This window comes from Ursus americanus, chromosome 18 (assembly GCF_024610735.1).
Source record: "Ursus americanus isolate L20-20 chromosome 18, mUrsAme1.1.p, whole genome shotgun sequence".
In the NCBI taxonomy this organism is placed as follows: Eukaryota; Metazoa; Chordata; class Mammalia; order Carnivora; family Ursidae; genus Ursus; species Ursus americanus.
This window is the reverse complement of record NC_142144.1, coordinates 7,173,345-7,189,223: the sequence shown is the minus strand read 5'-3', so window position 1 is coordinate 7,189,223 and position 15,879 is coordinate 7,173,345. Positions and strand designations below refer to the sequence as shown.

At 57.7% G+C, this 15,879-nt stretch overlaps 1 protein-coding gene across 13 annotated transcripts in view; it reads left to right on the top strand.

The window, feature by feature from the left end:
* The window catches only part of SPTAN1 (spectrin alpha, non-erythrocytic 1), a 59,662-nt gene that overhangs the window by 43,157 nt on the left and 626 nt on the right, over nt 1-15,879 (top strand). For 5 of the 13 annotated variants that reach the window (XM_087869304.1, XM_087869302.1, XM_087869301.1 and 2 more), the window contains 19 exons: nt 377-514; nt 1,522-1,626; nt 3,495-3,703; nt 4,507-4,627; nt 4,831-4,952; nt 5,309-5,441; nt 6,975-7,073; nt 8,917-9,076; nt 9,643-9,719; nt 10,296-10,505; nt 10,794-11,090; nt 11,461-11,573; nt 11,988-12,005; nt 13,194-13,256; nt 14,533-14,587; nt 14,957-15,153; nt 15,264-15,317; nt 15,408-15,554; nt 15,639-15,786. In XM_087869304.1, the coding sequence (XP_087725430.1) occupies nt 377-514; nt 1,522-1,626; nt 3,495-3,703; nt 4,507-4,627; nt 4,831-4,952; nt 5,309-5,441; nt 6,975-7,073; nt 8,917-9,076; nt 9,643-9,719; nt 10,296-10,505; nt 10,794-11,090; nt 11,461-11,573; nt 11,988-12,005; nt 13,194-13,256; nt 14,533-14,587; nt 14,957-15,153; nt 15,264-15,317; nt 15,408-15,554; nt 15,639-15,786 (2,466 nt within the window). The remainder of the gene's footprint in view (nt 1-376; nt 515-1,521; nt 1,627-3,494; nt 3,704-4,506; nt 4,628-4,830; nt 4,953-5,308; nt 5,442-6,974; nt 7,074-8,916; nt 9,077-9,642; nt 9,720-10,295; nt 10,506-10,793; nt 11,091-11,460; nt 11,574-11,987; nt 12,006-13,193; nt 13,257-14,532; nt 14,588-14,956; nt 15,154-15,263; nt 15,318-15,407; nt 15,555-15,638; nt 15,787-15,879) is intronic. The other 8 variants (XM_087869308.1, XM_087869303.1, XM_087869309.1 and 5 more) reach the window with 2 other exon arrangements.

Here is a 15,879-nt window from a genome sequence, read left to right as displayed (position 1 = left end):
AAGCAGGGGGGGCGTCTGGCTGGCTCGGTCTGAGAAGCGTCCGCCTTTGGCTCAGGTCGCGATCCCAGGGTCTCGGGATTGAGCCCCGTATCAGGCTCCCTGCTCAGCGGGAGAGTCTGCTTCTCCCTCTGCCTCTGCCCCTCCTTCTGCTTGTGTGCACGCACGTGCTCTCTCTCAAATAATTAAATAGAATCTTTAATTAAAAAAAAAAAACGTAAGCAGATTAGAAGACTTGTGCCTACCTTGCAGATGGGGAGCGTTAGTGGGAAGGCTCCCGTGAGGCTTTCTGTTCTCTCTGCCCGCCAATCACTTGGCTTTAGGAAAAGGGGCTCTTCAAGGATTGCACCACCTCCAGTGTCCCGCTTCTCTTCCCCAGGCCCGGCTGGCGGCCTTAGCTGACCAGTGGCAGTTCCTGGTGCAGAAGTCGGCCGAAAAGAGCCAGAAACTGAAAGAAGCCAACAAGCAGCAGAACTTCAACACCGGCATCAAGGACTTTGACTTCTGGCTCTCTGAGGTAATGGCATGTTTTCCCTGCCCCCGGCGGAGGATTTCTGGTCATTTGGGATAACAGGACGGTCAGCCAGCCCCAAACCGTGAAAAATGAGGCCACCCCTAATGCCCCTTTCCACAGAAATCTTGCTTATCACAGAGTCTTGTGCTGTAAAGGGTTTGTTAGCAGAGGGAATGAATGTTTCGAGAAGAGAGCACTTAGAGATGGGGATTAGGCTGTGGCTCCCCCCTCCCCAGTGGGAACGCAGATAAGCAAGCGGGGTCTGTGTGGCTGGCAGCTCTGGCGAGTCTGCCCAGATAGAAACCAAAATAGTTAAGTCAGGAAGCCAGAGTTAGTAGAAAATTCAGGGGTGCAGAAAGCGGAAAGAAACAGAAATTTTTAGAGAGCGCTATTAATGTTTCTCTCCAGTCTACACGTATTTCCATCAACGGTAGTGTAGCTGTACTTTTATACATAGTTGAGCTCAGAATGTAATTCTTCATGAGTACGTATTGGGAGTGTTATTCTAAGCCATTAAGAATTGTTCCTAAACGTTGAGTTTGAAGAGCTGCGTAAGTCCGTCCTAGTTACGCCATGGTTTAACCACTCCATGGTGTTGGACATTGGGGTGTCCCAGCTTTCTAGTGGGACATCCGTACTGAGCGTCTTCGCGTATCGATCGTTGCTCCTGCTGCCAGTTCTTTCCCTTGGCGGGGGTTCCTTGAAGTGAGATTGCCGTGCGGTTTGCCCCCGTACGTCCGTGAAGGCTCCGGGAGCCCGCCTTGAGCTGTAGAATGTCAGGTCCTGGGTTCTCAAGTCTGCATTTGCTTGACAGGAAGGGAGAAGGACTCGGGCCACACGGGCTGATACAGGCTGAGTCACTGTAACAACATAGCTTCTGATTGACAAGGTTGCAGCTGCCCAAAGACCTGGCCAAACAACGGCATCCTGGGCTTTCCAGAACGCCCACTATGCGTCGTACACACTGTGCACCACGCGGTAACCTTTCCCCCTTTCTGTTTCACTACCAGGTGGAGGCCCTTCTGGCATCTGAGGATTACGGCAAAGATCTGGCTTCTGTGAACAACTTGCTGAAGAAACATCAGCTGCTGGAGGCGGACATATCTGCCCATGAGGTGATCAGAGTGGGGTGGCCAGGCTCCGTCCGGGACCTCAAGCCACGTTCTCAAATACTGTGGCCACGGGGCCATTTTATACCCTGCACTATTATCAAAGGCCCCTGAGGGAGTTTGTTTATGTGGGTTTTATCTATCAGAATTTACCATTATTAAAAAATTACATTTTAAAAGTTAAATTTTAAAAACACAATATCCAGGGCTTTTTGTCATTCTTAAAATGACAAAATTACAGAGTTGGAGAATAGAGCAGTGGTCGCCAGGAGTTAGGCACAGGGGTGGGGCGCAACGAGGAAGGGACGGTACACTGTGCTCACGGAACAGTGTATCTTGGTTTGGGTTACGTGAATCTACATGTAGGGGAAAATTGTGGGGAACTGCACACCCATGCAGACACAGATGGAGGCACCTAAAGTTGGTGAAGTCTGTGATTTTGCACCAGTGTCCGCGGCCTGGTCTTGCTAATGCGCCGTGGAAGCTGCCAGCGTGGGGAGAAGCTGGAGGAAGGGCACACGGGAGCTGTGCTGTTTGTTTTTGAAGCTGTGCTGTTTTTACAACTTCTTGTGAGTTCATAATTATTTCAAAATGAAAAATTAAGAGTAAATCTGAGAAAAAAATTATTTATTGAAAGTCATAAGCCCATTACAAGTTAACATGAGTAGCACTTTTTATGAACGATAACTCTATTTTTTCCAAAACCAAAACAAGGGAGAGTAAGAAGAGTGGCGTGGGCTGTGTTTTGCAAATCTCTTAAGTCTGGTTTGATAGGATACAGCTGGATTCTCGTAGCTGCTTCTGCATTTGGTCTGTGGGGGTGTGTCGGATGCAATGCAAACCCCGCCTCCCACAGGGCGTTAGAGGAGGGAGCGGTGTTTTCATTCCGATGATTCTGGATACTCTGACACCAAAGTCAGTACGTGGTAGCTGCTTAAAGGTTAGTTGCAAAGTGGACTCTGAAATCCTATCAGTCAGTTTTTCGTACCATTTAATTTTAAAATCCACGGGTCCATCTCAGACATGGAATGGTTTTTCACCCGCGCATGACGCTATAAAGTCATTTGGAAAACATTCTGAGTTACGCAGAACTACCTCTACGTGAACTCCCGCGTCACATTTGCTGACGTCACAGCCGGTCTTGACAGGAAAATCTTCACAAATCGAGCGGCTATCACGCTCATGGAGGTGGACGCTATCATTCCAGAATTCTCATTTTCGCCTGAGAGTTCCGGTTTTAGCAGCAGCAGCAAACTCTGCCTTCCTGAACGTGATGGGTTGACTTCATTCGTTCTGAACCCTTGAGTATGTGTCAGACTCTGAATGGCCGTAGTCTGGTCACTGTTCCCTCCGGGAGCAGGACAGCCCGCGAACAAGCGGCTAGTTCCGCTCGGGACCGTCCTCGAACTTGAGTTTGGCGCCGAAGTGCTTGTGTGCATTTCCCATTTCGTCGCACAGAATATTGACGTCAACATGTTCTCGAAGATGGAGACTTAAGAAAATGAACAACTTGTGCTTTTATAAGGATGTCCGTTAAGTGAGGCGCGTTTCACCGCAGCTCGGAGTCCGGCCTCGGCAGTGTGTCGCTGTCTTGAGCGGGGGGCCTCGGCACCCCCAGCACGGCTGTCATGCTATGTGCTCGCGTCTGCACGGTGAAAAAGGCAGATGATATGATGTCTTTGTGTCGTTAGCAAAATAATTTTGATCTCTAAGAACCCCAGGGATCCACATACGACACTTTGAGAGAACATCAGCACTCCACAAAGCCAGCTTGTCCGTGAAGAATTCCAGAGTTCTGATTTGCAAGCAGATATTCATGGGAGACCCAGGTTTCTCACCACCTCACCCCACCCCCGTTGTGTCCCCTGCCCCAGGATCGCCTGAAGGACCTGAACAGCCAAGCAGACAGCCTGATGACCAGCAGTGCCTTCGACACCTCCCAAGTGAAGGACAAGCGGGACACCATCAATGGTCGTTTCCAGAAGATCAAGACCATGGCAGCCTCCCGGCGAGCCAAGCTGAACGAATCACATCGCCTGCACCAGTTCTTCCGGGACATGGATGACGAGGAGTCCTGGATCAAGTACGTGTCCTCGGGGCTTCGCATTCTGGGTCCTCTGGGGTGCCTGTCGAGCCTCTGGTGGCAGGTGCTGGGAGCCACAGGCTGAGTGGGGGTCCGGAGCTCTGGGCTGCCTGGCCGGGAGGTTTGGCTCTCTCCCGGAGTGTGACAGAACCTGCTGGGCTGACTCTCTGCTCTGCCACACAATTACCGTGGGGCACCTCAGCTCTTCTGTCGCTCCGGTGTGCAGTGATAGGGCCATCGGTGGCTTCTAGACGGTAGCAGTACGTGATGACTGATGTAGGTTTTGCGTAGACCCTGCCCTGGGATCCCTGGGGAGATTAGCGAATGCCCGTCTGGAAGAGACAGCCTGATATCCTGGGCACAATCAGTCCTTGAAGGAAGAAGAGTTGTTTTTAATTCCTCCCCCATTGCCGTCAAAGGTGATGTAGCATTTTGTAAACACACCATTTTTAAGGACCAAATTCTGTCTCCTATTCCTTATTTCCTTAAAAAATTCCGTCCATGTGTTTGTATATTTTTACACGCGGCGTCTGTACGCGTGGTGAAGTAAGGCTGGCGGGGCGGCACCACCAGCCCTCCCTGTTCCCCAGCGCACCCTGACCCTGGCAGGGGCTCCTGGACACCTACATCCGTGTTCGTTGGGAAGTAGAAACTTTTGTTTTCCAGAAGGCTAGCAAAGATTTCGCGGCGAGGTTGGTAGGTGGAGGTGGAGGACATCACGGGGTCCAGAGACTCCACGGGTCTTGACCAAACCTGTCCAGTTGAAATCACGGGGCTGCACGGGGCCTGCCTTTGCTGTGCAGGGAGAAGAAGCTGCTGGTGAGCTCGGAGGACTACGGCCGGGACTTAACGGGCGTCCAGAACCTGAGGAAGAAGCACAAGCGGCTGGAGGCGGAACTGGCTGCCCACGAGCCGGCAATCCAGGTGAGAGGCCTCTTCGGGCCGAGGGGGTGCGACGTGACGTACAGGGAGACCCTTTGCCCTCGTTCGTTCCACTGAGGTCTGCGGTGTCTACACCCCTCATTCAGACCCGGAAGGAAGAAGTCCTGGGTTCGATGCTGAGGCCTGTTTCTGGACGCATTCAGAAGCGGGTGATAGCTGTTGTTCTAATCTTTCCTGCCTGTCAGGGTGTCCTGGACACTGGGAAGAAGCTGTCTGATGACAACACCATTGGCAAGGAGGAGATCCAGCAGCGTCTGGCCCAGTTCGTGGAGCACTGGAAGGAGCTGAAGCAGCTGGCGACAGCGCGGTGAGCGGCCAGAGGAGGGAGTGCGCGCTGCGCATGGGAGGCCGGGCTCGGGGCTCCCGGGTCCTCCTGCCACCCCGGTTCCCTTATCCGAGGCGGGCCGGGATCGCAGTCAGCTTGTTTCACAGCTGCTCTGACAGGCCCGGGCTGAGCCGGTCCCCTTAGGTGGCTCTGAACCCAGCTTGTGGTTCCAGAATTGCACGTTTGAACAGCGCTATGTCTGCTTCGTGTTACACAGAAGGCTCGATGGAACCTCTCACGTCCCATGTTTGTCAGGAACATTTTTAAACACACGGCCATCAGAATTAACGTTGGACGATATTAACGGCTGGTGTGTTGTGTGTGTGTCCTGGAATTAGGGGCCAGCGGCTGGAGGAGTCCTTGGAGTATCAGCAGTTTGTGGCCAACGTGGAAGAGGAAGAAGCCTGGATCAACGAGAAGATGACCCTGGTAGCCAGTGAGGATTACGGAGACACGCTGGCCGCCATCCAGGTCAGAGCAGCTGGCGCGGCTGCCTGCCGCTTGGTTCGGTGGCTGCATTCATGCCCGGAGAGCTCCCGGCCCGCAGCCTCGGTCTCCCTGGTTGGTCGCAGTCCCCCAGACCTCATGCTGGAGACGCGGCCCCGAGGCCTAGAGCCTGCGATCGGTCAGGTGGCCCCGGGGTTCAGGGGGCTGCTGCCACAGAGTTGCTGTCCTGTCGCTCTGGAGGCCGGGGGTCTGAGGTCAAGGTGCAGGCATGGCCTCGCCCTCCGAGGCTTCCAGGGGAAGCGCGTTGCTGTCTTCCAGCTTCTCGCTGGCGTTGCTCGGCTTGTGGTAGCTTAACCGCAGCCCCTGCCTCTGCTCTTCACGGCTCTTCCCTCTGTGTCTGTCTGCCCGCCACCTGCTCTCTGGGTTGGTCTGTGTCCAGAGTCCCTCTCAGAAGGACACAGGTCATCTTGGATTAGGTCCCACCCCAGTGACCTCATCTGAACATCTTACCTTGATTATGTCTGCATCTCCCACATTCGTAGGTGCCAGGGGTTAGGATGTCGTTCTTTTTGGGGGACACATTTCAGCCTCTGCCCCAAGTACACAGGGTGGCTGTGACTGTGTGACAGCCTGACAGGCAGGAACAGCTCGTTCTCCGAGGTGGTGCTGCTTCTGAGGGGGGCCCCTCACCTGCGCCGAGGTACGGCCGTGGGCCGAGAGAGTCACAATCGTGTCCCTGGCGGCTGGCAGGCCTCCGTTCCCCTCCTCCTCCCTCCCTTCTAGCAGTGGCCCTGCCCCGTTTCCATAGGTAGCATTCAAAATGGCAGAGACAGAAGCTTCCAGGCCCAGCCTCAGATGTCACACGACATCGTCTGTGCTGCGTTGCGCTGGTCGGAGTGGCCGCAAGCAGCCCGGAGCCATGGGCTAGTGGAACAGCCTCCCCTCTTGCTGGGAGGAGCCACACTTGACGGCCGAACGTTCCTGGATCTGGGCCACTGGCCGTGGAGGCAGACTTGGCATTCCTCAGAGTCTGGGTAGCCCCTGAGCCACGTGCTCAGAGTAGGTGTCCTGTTTGGCTGGCCCGAGTGCTTCAGGTGGCCTAGACGGAGGCAGGGATTTCCCATCCTCCGCGTGGCCCGTTCCCGGGAAGCCAGCACAGGGCCGTCCTCTCCAGTCCTTCAGGTGTACTGAGCACAGGGACACTCGGAAGGTCCAGTAGGAGCTGTGCTCGGGAAACCGTCTGTTGGGCTCTGTCTTAAGCTTGCACGGTGTCTGGTGTTTTCTGTGCGGCCTTCCAGAGGGGAGGAGGGGCCGATGAGCAAGAGCTTACCCCTTCTCAAGCTCAGCCCGCTGCCAGTTACTCCTGCCGCATCCGGCTCTTACCACCTTCCTGATTACCTGTCGATGTCGCTCCTGGTGGTCTCAGTCCCAACTAGACCGGCCGCCTGGGAGCGCAGGCGCCTTGGCGCTCTGGTTCCCTCTGCCCCGCAACCGGGCCCCCTCCCGCCCCCGGCCCATGCCACGCGCTCAGCTGCTGGCCTTTCTGCTCCACTGCAGGGCTTGCTGAAGAAGCATGAAGCTTTTGAGACAGACTTCACAGTGCACAAGGACCGCGTGAATGACGTCTGCAGCAACGGACAGGACCTCATCAAGAAGGTGAGCCTGGCCTGCTGGGGAGACGCTCCCTTCCCATGCCCGACGCCGCCATGCTGGGGCCACCGTAGCCCCCATAAGCCCAGCCGCCTGGAATAGTCACCCAAGAAAGGTTTGCGCGGAAACCAGGAGCAATTCCACTGCCATATTTCGTACCAATGGAAGAGCCTGTGGTTGGCTGGGCGTCTTCCCCGTTTCTGAAGCGAGTTAGCGAAGGGACTCAGCAGCACGTCCACTCTCTGCGGGAACGAAGCAGAGACGCATCCCTTGAGTGACAGCGGCGCTCCCACAGAGCTGTTCTCTTAGTTTATTTCTCGGGCAGTACAGGCTCTCGACAGAATTGGTTGAAGATACAAAAAAAAAACGTAAGAGCCACCCCTACGTAGGGTAGATCCTGTTTCATCCGTTTACATTGCTCCGCAAAGCCTGGCTGCTGTCCAGGGTGGTTTAGAAAGGAGTGTGTTAAAATCACAAGGTTTGGGTTTCGTTCAAATGAGAGCGCAGATGGGAGGGCGTCACTGGCATATTGGCATTCCAGACTAAACGTGGTGCTGCCGATGGTCCCCGTTCGTCCCCACCGATCACTTAGGGGTGGTGATGGGCATTCAGTACCACAAGAAAAGCGACTTTTTTTTTTTAAAGATTTTATTTATTTGACACAGAGCACAAGTGGTGGGGAGGAAGCCCAATGCGAGGCTCGATCCCAGGACCCCAAGATCACCATCTGAGCTGAAAGCAGATAGCTTAACCGAGTGAGCCACCCAGGCGCCCCAAGACAGGCAACTTTTAACAACTATAATCTCTTGTTGCAGATGTAACTAGTAGATAAGATTTTTCATCACCGGATTTGCTCCAATAAGCATGGCCTTGAGACTAGAGATTTGGTTCGTGGGAGGTAACAGTGTGTTCAAATCCGTGTTCCCTAGAGAGCTTTTTTCCCTTGCTCTATGGGCGAGTAAAGTAACATGAAGCTGATTTCCGGTCCAGACCGTGTACAGGTCGAGAGGAGGCCTGTGTACGATCGGTACCCCCACGCAGCTCTGCTCTTTCTACCTGTGCAGGGCCGGTCTGTGACTGTTCTGCGCCCTTCCCGCAAAGAGCCCAGTGCTTTACCGTCAGCAGTGATCTGTTTCCTCCTCGAGTTTCTCTCTCAATTTTATGCTGACTTGTATGTTTTCAAATTCAGTTATTCCAAGACTGAACCCGAGTGTTTGGGGCTTAAGAATTTTCCGCTTTTTCTGAACCATTGTGTTTATTGCTTATGTGTAGGGACCGTTGTTTGGATATATCACGTTTTATTTATTTATTTGTTTGTTTATTTTTAAGATTTTATTTATTTATTTATTTATCTGACAGAGAGGCAGTGAGAGAGGGAACACAAGCAGGGGGAGAGGGAGAGGGAGAAGCAGGCTTCCTGCTGAGCAGGGAGCCCAGCATGGGGCTCGATCCCAGGACCCTGGGATCATGACCCGAGCCGAAGGCAGCCGCTTAACGACTGAGCCTCCCACGCACCCCTGGATATATCACGTTTTATTTAAGTCTTCACTATTTATGCTTTTTCAAATTTTTTGCTATCAGACATACTAATAAGCATGTCGTTGAAATGTCTCAGCTCATTCCTCATATTTTCAGGATTTGTTCCTATGCGTGAAATTGCCAGCATTCATCCTCGTGTGCTCTTAGAAGGGCCTTACCTGTCCTTGCCCTGGCGGTGCTGGGTGGTCAGCCGGGGGCGCAGGGCCCGCCTTCCCGCGCTGGAGAACCTTCCCCGGCAGGGCGGCCGTGGATCATCTGGCCACGGCGAGAGGTGAGGCTGACCAGAGTGCGTCTTCCCTTTGTGGCCTAGAACAACCACCATGAGGAGAACATCTCTTCAAAGATGAAGGGCTTAAACGGGAAGGTGTCTGACTTGGAGAAAGCTGCTGCCCAGAGGAAGGCCAAGCTTGAGGAGAACTCGGCCTTCCTTCAGTTCAACTGGAAGGCTGACGTGGTGGAGTCCTGGATCGGTGAGCGCCGTCCCGCCCGGCCCTGCCTCTCTTCCTCCCCGGGCTCGGGAGATTGTTCCAGAGCCATAGCTCGACTGTTACCTAAGTAGTTGGTCTTCTCCAGAGGAGAAACGGATCTGATGCGGGCATTTCGGAGAACACGAGACCATGTCCTGCAACCGAGAGCCAGGGGCCCCCAAGGTGCTCGGCGTTGGGCCAGCACAGGCCCCCGGCTGCACTGTCCCCTAGCTGTCCCCTAGCTGCGGGGCGCAGTCGGGCTCCCAAGCGAGAGGGAGCTAGACTCTGATTTCAGGACCCCTGTGACCCTGGTGATGCCTGTCACATAAGTAGCAATTGAACCACATCTGGGATGAGCTGGAAGGATCTCTTCCTGGCACAGCTGGCCAGTGGGGCCCAGGCTACAGGGAGGACGGAGCCAGCCAGCGTGGGGTCAGAGCCTGCTGTTAGGAATCCTGGGCTTTCAACGTCAACAGGGAGACAGTGCGCCTCGGTTTGCTTTTTTTGCCTTCTTCACTCACCTCCATGTACCAAGAAGGCTGGCCTGTGTCCTTTGCTTGGTTTCCTAGGTGAGAAGGAGAACAGCCTGAAGACAGACGATTATGGCCGAGACCTGTCTTCCGTCCAGACTCTGCTTACCAAACAGGTCAGTTGGAGCCGCGTTGTTGACAGACTGAAACGTACGCGGACAGTACTTCCTGGTAGACGAACGGTGGCTGGCGTCTGTCGCTGGGAAAGGCCCTAAGGACTCGGCAGTGAGCAGGATCGTCTGGTCCTCGGGGAGCTTCCTGACCAGGCATCTGGGCTGCAGCCCGACGGCGCTCACGGGGGGGAGGGCAGCAGGATGTGCTGTGGACTGAGCCCCCAGGAGCGGTCTGACTCGGTTTCCGGCAAGCAGGGGCTGATGGGAAGGTGTTGCCAGAGGAGAGGGATCTAAGCTGGGTCATGATGGGCAAACTACAGGTGGGCAGAGGGGAGGCAGGCGTTCGTTCCAGGGAGAGGTAATGGGGAGAGCGTGGCACATTTAGGGGACCCCCGAACCTCCGTCTGCCTGGGGTGGGGGGGGGGCAGGAGGATGTCAGGAGAAGGTGGGGACTCGGGGCTGACAGTGTGGCCTGGGCAGCTGGCCAGACTCTGGCACCATCAAGCTCAGACGCCCGGAAAGGGCGGCTTATGGCATCCCTGGCGACCCTGCGGATTGGCGCTCTGCTCTTTGTTCCAGGAAACGTTTGACGCGGGCCTGCAGGCCTTCCAGCAGGAGGGCATCGCCAACATCACCGCCCTCAAGGATCAGCTGCTGGCCGCCAAGCACATCCAGTCCAAGGCCATCGAGGCCCGGCACGCCTCCCTCATGAAGAGATGGAGCCAGCTTCTGGCCAACTCGGCCACGCGGAAGAAGAAGCTTCTGGAGGCACAGAGCCACTTCCGCAAGGTAAGGGCGGGCCCCTGCAGCGCTACCCCGGCCCGGCTGCGGGAGGCTCTGCACGGGGCAGGGAGGCCGCTGGAAGCCAGCAGAGGGCCCTCGGACAGACGGAGGGGAAAGGGGAGCGAGGGAAGAAAGAGTCGGAGGCCTTTTGAAACGTGGAGGTTGGGAGCACCTCGGCTTGCCCCGGGGGCCCGGGAACTACCGCGGCCTTTCCAAGCCGGCCTCCCAGCCTCCCGCCCGAGCGTGGCGCCGCGGCCCTGGCGGCGGCCCTGACACAGGCTGCTCCACTTGCAGGTGGAGGACCTCTTCCTGACCTTCGCCAAAAAGGCCTCCGCCTTCAACAGCTGGTTCGAAAACGCCGAGGAGGATCTGACTGATCCCGTGCGTTGCAACTCCCTGGAGGAGATCAGAGCTCTGCGCGAGGCCCACGACGCCTTCCGCTCGTCCCTCAGCTCTGCCCAGGCCGACTTCAGCCAGCTGGCCGAGCTGGACCGCCAGATCAAGAGCTTCCGTGTGGCCTCCAACCCCTACACCTGGTTCACCATGGAGGCCCTGGAGGAGACGTGGAGGAACCTGCAGAAGATCATCAAGGTGCCCGTTGCCCCGCGCATGCCGCCGGCCCGAGCTCAGGGGCAGGGGGTGCTCGCAGGGGCCACCACGGGTACCGGCCAGCAGCCCCCACGGACGATCAATCGGTCACTTCCCCTCGCCTCTTACCAGAGTTCTTGGGGGGCCCGTCGTGAGCAGCCAGGGAACGGAGGGTTCTGAGCTCCCCCGCGTCTCCCAGGCTCCTCCTCCGGGTGACATCAACATCCGGGTCCCCCTGCCCCACAAAGCGGTGGTTTGTGGTCACGTTCAGCGTCCAGAAACTGAAATTGTAAGGCCGGTGGTCCATCCCGAGGGTGGTCCGGCCGGAAGGACAGGCCCCGGTGACACGGCCTCTCCTCCCTTTGGGCGCTAGGAGCGGGAGCTGGAGCTGCAGAAGGAGCAGCGCCGGCAGGAGGAGAACGACAAGCTGCGCCAGGAGTTCGCCCAGCACGCCAACGCCTTCCACCAGTGGATCCAGGAGACCAGGTGCCCGCCCGCCCCCGGGGCGCAGTCCCGTCCCCCCCGCCCCCCGCTCTGCTCTCAGGCTTCCGGCTCTCTTGGGGGGGGGGTTCTGCTCACAGTAAGGAGAGAAGGGTCAGGGGCGCACCCTGGTCTGGCTCGAGCCGGAGGACTGGGCACAGTTCTCGAAGGTACTTTTCCCGAAGATCAAGTTGCTAGGTGTCCTGGATTGGGTGGGACCGGGTGGGACCGTGCGGACCGGTGGTCAGTCCCAGACAGCACCTCGGTGACACACGGCACAGAGTTGAATACAATGTGGGTACTGATGTTCTTGGTTTTGTTTTTCTTTTCTCTCTCGTGTCTCTCTCTGTCCCCCACTTCCTGACTGCTGCTGTCTGGACTCCACCTTGTCTTGCGGCTGCTTGGATCCCATCTGCACAGGACGTATCTCCTCGATGGGTTAATATTGTCTTCTTGTTTCTCCGGGCTCGTGGTGTGGTGGTGTCTCGTGTGCTTGTCCCCTGCCCTCTGTCCCCCTGTGGCCTGGCTTGCAGAGGATCCCAGGATGGGCCTTCCTGCCCCAGGCGGGCTGCACTTCCCCTGGTCCACCTGCGCCCCACCTCCATCCCCATCACCCTACAAGGAGTGCGTGCCTTGCCCCACAGCACAGTGTCCTTGACAGCCTGCGGTCTGGGGAGGGGAGCCACCCCCACCTTCCTGTTCAGATTCCAAGGGCTCTGTCAGCTCGGGGATGTGACCAAGCCAGAGGGCCAGAGCTGGAGTCCAAAGCCTCTGAGAATTCCCATGCTGGTTCAGCCGTTGGGATTTCACTGGGCTTCTCTTCTGCCTCTTTCCCCATGTGTCCTGTGGGACCATACTTAGCTCCTGAAGGAGGAGGAGATTCAGCGGGTACAGTGAGTCCCTGGCTGTGCAGTGACCCCTCCCCCAGGGCTCCACGCCCCCCCCCCCCCCCCCGTGTTCCCAGGGGAAGGGGAAGAGCATCGTTTGCCCTAATAGAAGGCAGCAGTGCCTGGAGTTTCGAGCGATGGAGAGACGAGGCTGGGAGGAGCCCCCCGGGAGAAGCAGGGCGGCCCTGCCCAGTCCAGTTCCGGAACAGCCTCTCCTTGAGGCTTTGGCCTCTGCCGCGCCCCCGTAAAGCCAGAGTGGGGGGAACCTCTGGCCGAGACTAGCGCTCCTGGGGTTCCGCAGATGGGTAGGTGGGACTACCGAGCGTGGCAGTGGGAGAAACCGGCACATGCGGACTCGACCACCTGTGCCGAAGGCAGAAGGGGGTGGGATTTAGGGGTCTCAGTTTCCAGCTTGAGTTCAGCCACCTGGCCTCCACTCCCCTCCCCAGCCCTGTGGCTGCGTCTGCCAATCTGGTCTTGTCTCCATGGGTGCCATGCTCCCCTTCCCATGTGGCTCCTCCCTAGCCCTGTCCCGTCTTGCTTGGTCCCCCTGTGAGCTGCCCCGAGGCCGCCTGTCCTCCCTGCGGCTGGCGGCCCAGCCCCACCAGGTCCCTGCCTGGGCGCCAGGTTGCCCCGCCTGTGCACTGCCAGCTTGGGCCTTGTGGCGCGTGTCTGTCTCGGTCTGCTCTTGCCTGCCCGTGCCTTCGGTGTATTCATTTGGTTTCTTTTCTTTGACTAGCATAGCGTATCGTCGGGTCATTCGTGTCTATCAGTATGAAGTTGGGGATGATCTGTCTGGAAGGTTTTTCTCCTCTTATTTCTCTTCTTCCCTCACTGTGGTTTTACCAATGCACTCTTGACTTCCCCAGGCGGCTCCGCTTTCTGACTAACCCACCGCCCTCGGCCGCTTGGGAAGGAGGCGTCTGTCCTCCTCCCACTGCACCGGCACCCAGCCTCCTGCCCCCGGGTCCGGGGGGTGTTGCTTTTCCCTGGGGGACATGGCGTGACTGTGAGTCTGATCTGCGGGGGTAGGAGGAAGCCTGGTGCCTTGCCTTGCTTGAGCACTTTGAACTTGGGGAAATTTCAGAGCTAACCCTGGCTCGCTGGGTGTCGAAAGGGTAGGTTGGGGCATACATGGGTGCAGGGGGGGCCGGGCTGAAAGCCCACCAAGGACACGCACACAGTGTGACTCGTCCCTGCACGTAACCCCGACCCGTTTGTTGTCTTCGTTCACCGGTGGCCTTCCGTGACCTCACACTGTGTAACGTCGGGGGGGTGGAGGCTCCCTGGGGCGCCCCTGCTCTTCAGAACTCGGCCCTGGGAGCCTCTGGCCCGGACGGTCTCATGGAGCCTGAGTCTGGGGCTTAATCGCAGCCACCTCCCTCCTTTGGGCAGAGTTAGAATCACTTTCAAAACCCAAATCTGGTCACGATCTCTTAGCACCCTGGCTTCGTGTCTGAGGGGTCTTCTGACTGTGTCTCCTGCACGACTGTCCCACCCTCCAGTGTGGCTCCCCTCCTCAGGAACGTGCAGGAGACTCCAGGGATTTCTGGGGGGTGGCTCTCCATGTGTCCGCCCCTCCCGCAAGGTCTCCGGGGGGCAGGTGGCAGGGTTGTCCCGAGCAGCTTGCTCCCCCGTGGCTGCGGAGGGGCCGTGCCGTCAGGCCCGTGGCCCCTCTGTCATCCCACGGAGAACTTCGGCTCAGTTCCTCAGGCACCCCTTGAGGGCCTAGCTTGAATGAGGGGCCAGGTCCCAGCCTGGCTGGGCTGGAGGAGCCACACGAGAAAGGGTCCTGGCCTGGCAGCAGGCTGGGTGGGGCTCGGCGCTGGCCCCCCAGTTGGCCTGGGGCGGGTGGCACGCCCCCTGGGGTGGCCGCGTCCTGTCTCTGAAGCAGGAGAAAGACTCCCTGCCCTCCCCGGCTCCCAGGGCCACTTAGGAAAAGATGGCCAATAGCAGATAGCTTTCTTTTTCTTGGTAAGAGATTTAAAAAAAAAAAGACAGCAGGCCCTGTTATCTGGGGAGAGTTAATTTTGAGCTCACGCTCAGGCCCTCCTGCCTCACCGTGCTTCTGTGTTTAGGTCCTGCATGGTGGAAGAATCTGGGACCCTGGAATCCCAGCTTGAAGCCACCAAAGTAAGTGCCCCCCGGTCGAAACTCAGGCAGGAAGTAGGCTGGGTGGGTGCTCTTCTTCCCTTTGCATAGAGTGGCACAGGACCCCACCATTTAAAGAAAAGGCTTTTCTGTCTCTGACAGTCGCCACACAGAGTCTTACTTGAAAAGAGGAGCCTTTGGTTCTTAGTATAGAGTTTTCCTGGCAGCCTGCCCCTGGCTGGTCCCTCCCCGGACGGAGGCTGCTGGATTTCCCCTCACGCCATCCCACGCAGCCCTGGAGGCTGCGGGCCGGGAGAACCCTTCCATGGGCTCTCGGGCCCGGTGACCGAGGCAAGAGCCCCCGTGCCCTACACCCTCGCTCCCCCGCCCCCCCCCCCCCCCGCCCTGCAGCGCAAGCACCAGGAGATTCGAGCCATGAGAAGTCAGCTCAAGAAGATCGAGGACCTGGGGGCGGCCATGGAGGAGGCCCTGATCCTGGACAACAAGTACACAGAGCACAGCACCGTGGGCCTGGCCCAGCAGTGGGACCAGCTCGACCAGCTGGGCATGCGCATGCAGCACAACCTGGAGCAGCAGATCCAGGCCAGGTACCTGCCCCCCACGTGGCCACCACCTGAGCCCGGCCCCCAGGGCCCCGCACTCCCTTTCCTGGCCTGGAACAGAGGCGCCACCTGCTAACTCCATCCCGTTCTTTCAGAAACACAACTGGAGTGACCGAGGAGGCCCTCAAGGAATTCAGCATGATGTTTAAGTGAGTTCAGTCTTCCTGGGGTGGGGGCGGGGGCGGGGGCGGTGGGCTCAGCCCCGGGCTGTGCTGAGCAGCCCTCCGTCTGTGCGGCAGACACTTCGACAAGGACAAGTCCGGCCGGCTGAACCACCAGGAGTTCAAGTCCTGCCTGCGCTCCCTGGGTTATGACCTGCCCATGGTGGAGGAAGGGGAGCCCGACCCCGAGTTCGAGGCCATCCTAGACACCGTGGATCCAAACAGGTGAGCTGGAGGGAGGGCCATGGAGGCGGCTCGGGGTCTGGCTCCTCCCGCATCCTGCTCACTCACCGCACTTGCCCTTTCCAGGGATGGCCACGTCTCCCTGCAAGAATACATGGCCTTCATGATCAGCCGCGAGACGGAGAATGTCAAATCCAGCGAGGAGATCGAGAGCGCCTTCCGGGCCCTGAGCTCCGAGGGAAAGCCCTACGTTACCAAGGAGGAGCTGTACCAGGTCGGGCCTCTGCTTTGCCCTGGGAATGGGGCTGGAGGGTTCCTTTGAAAAGTAAAGCTCGAGGCTGCCCCAGGGGCGGAACGGAGTCTAAGT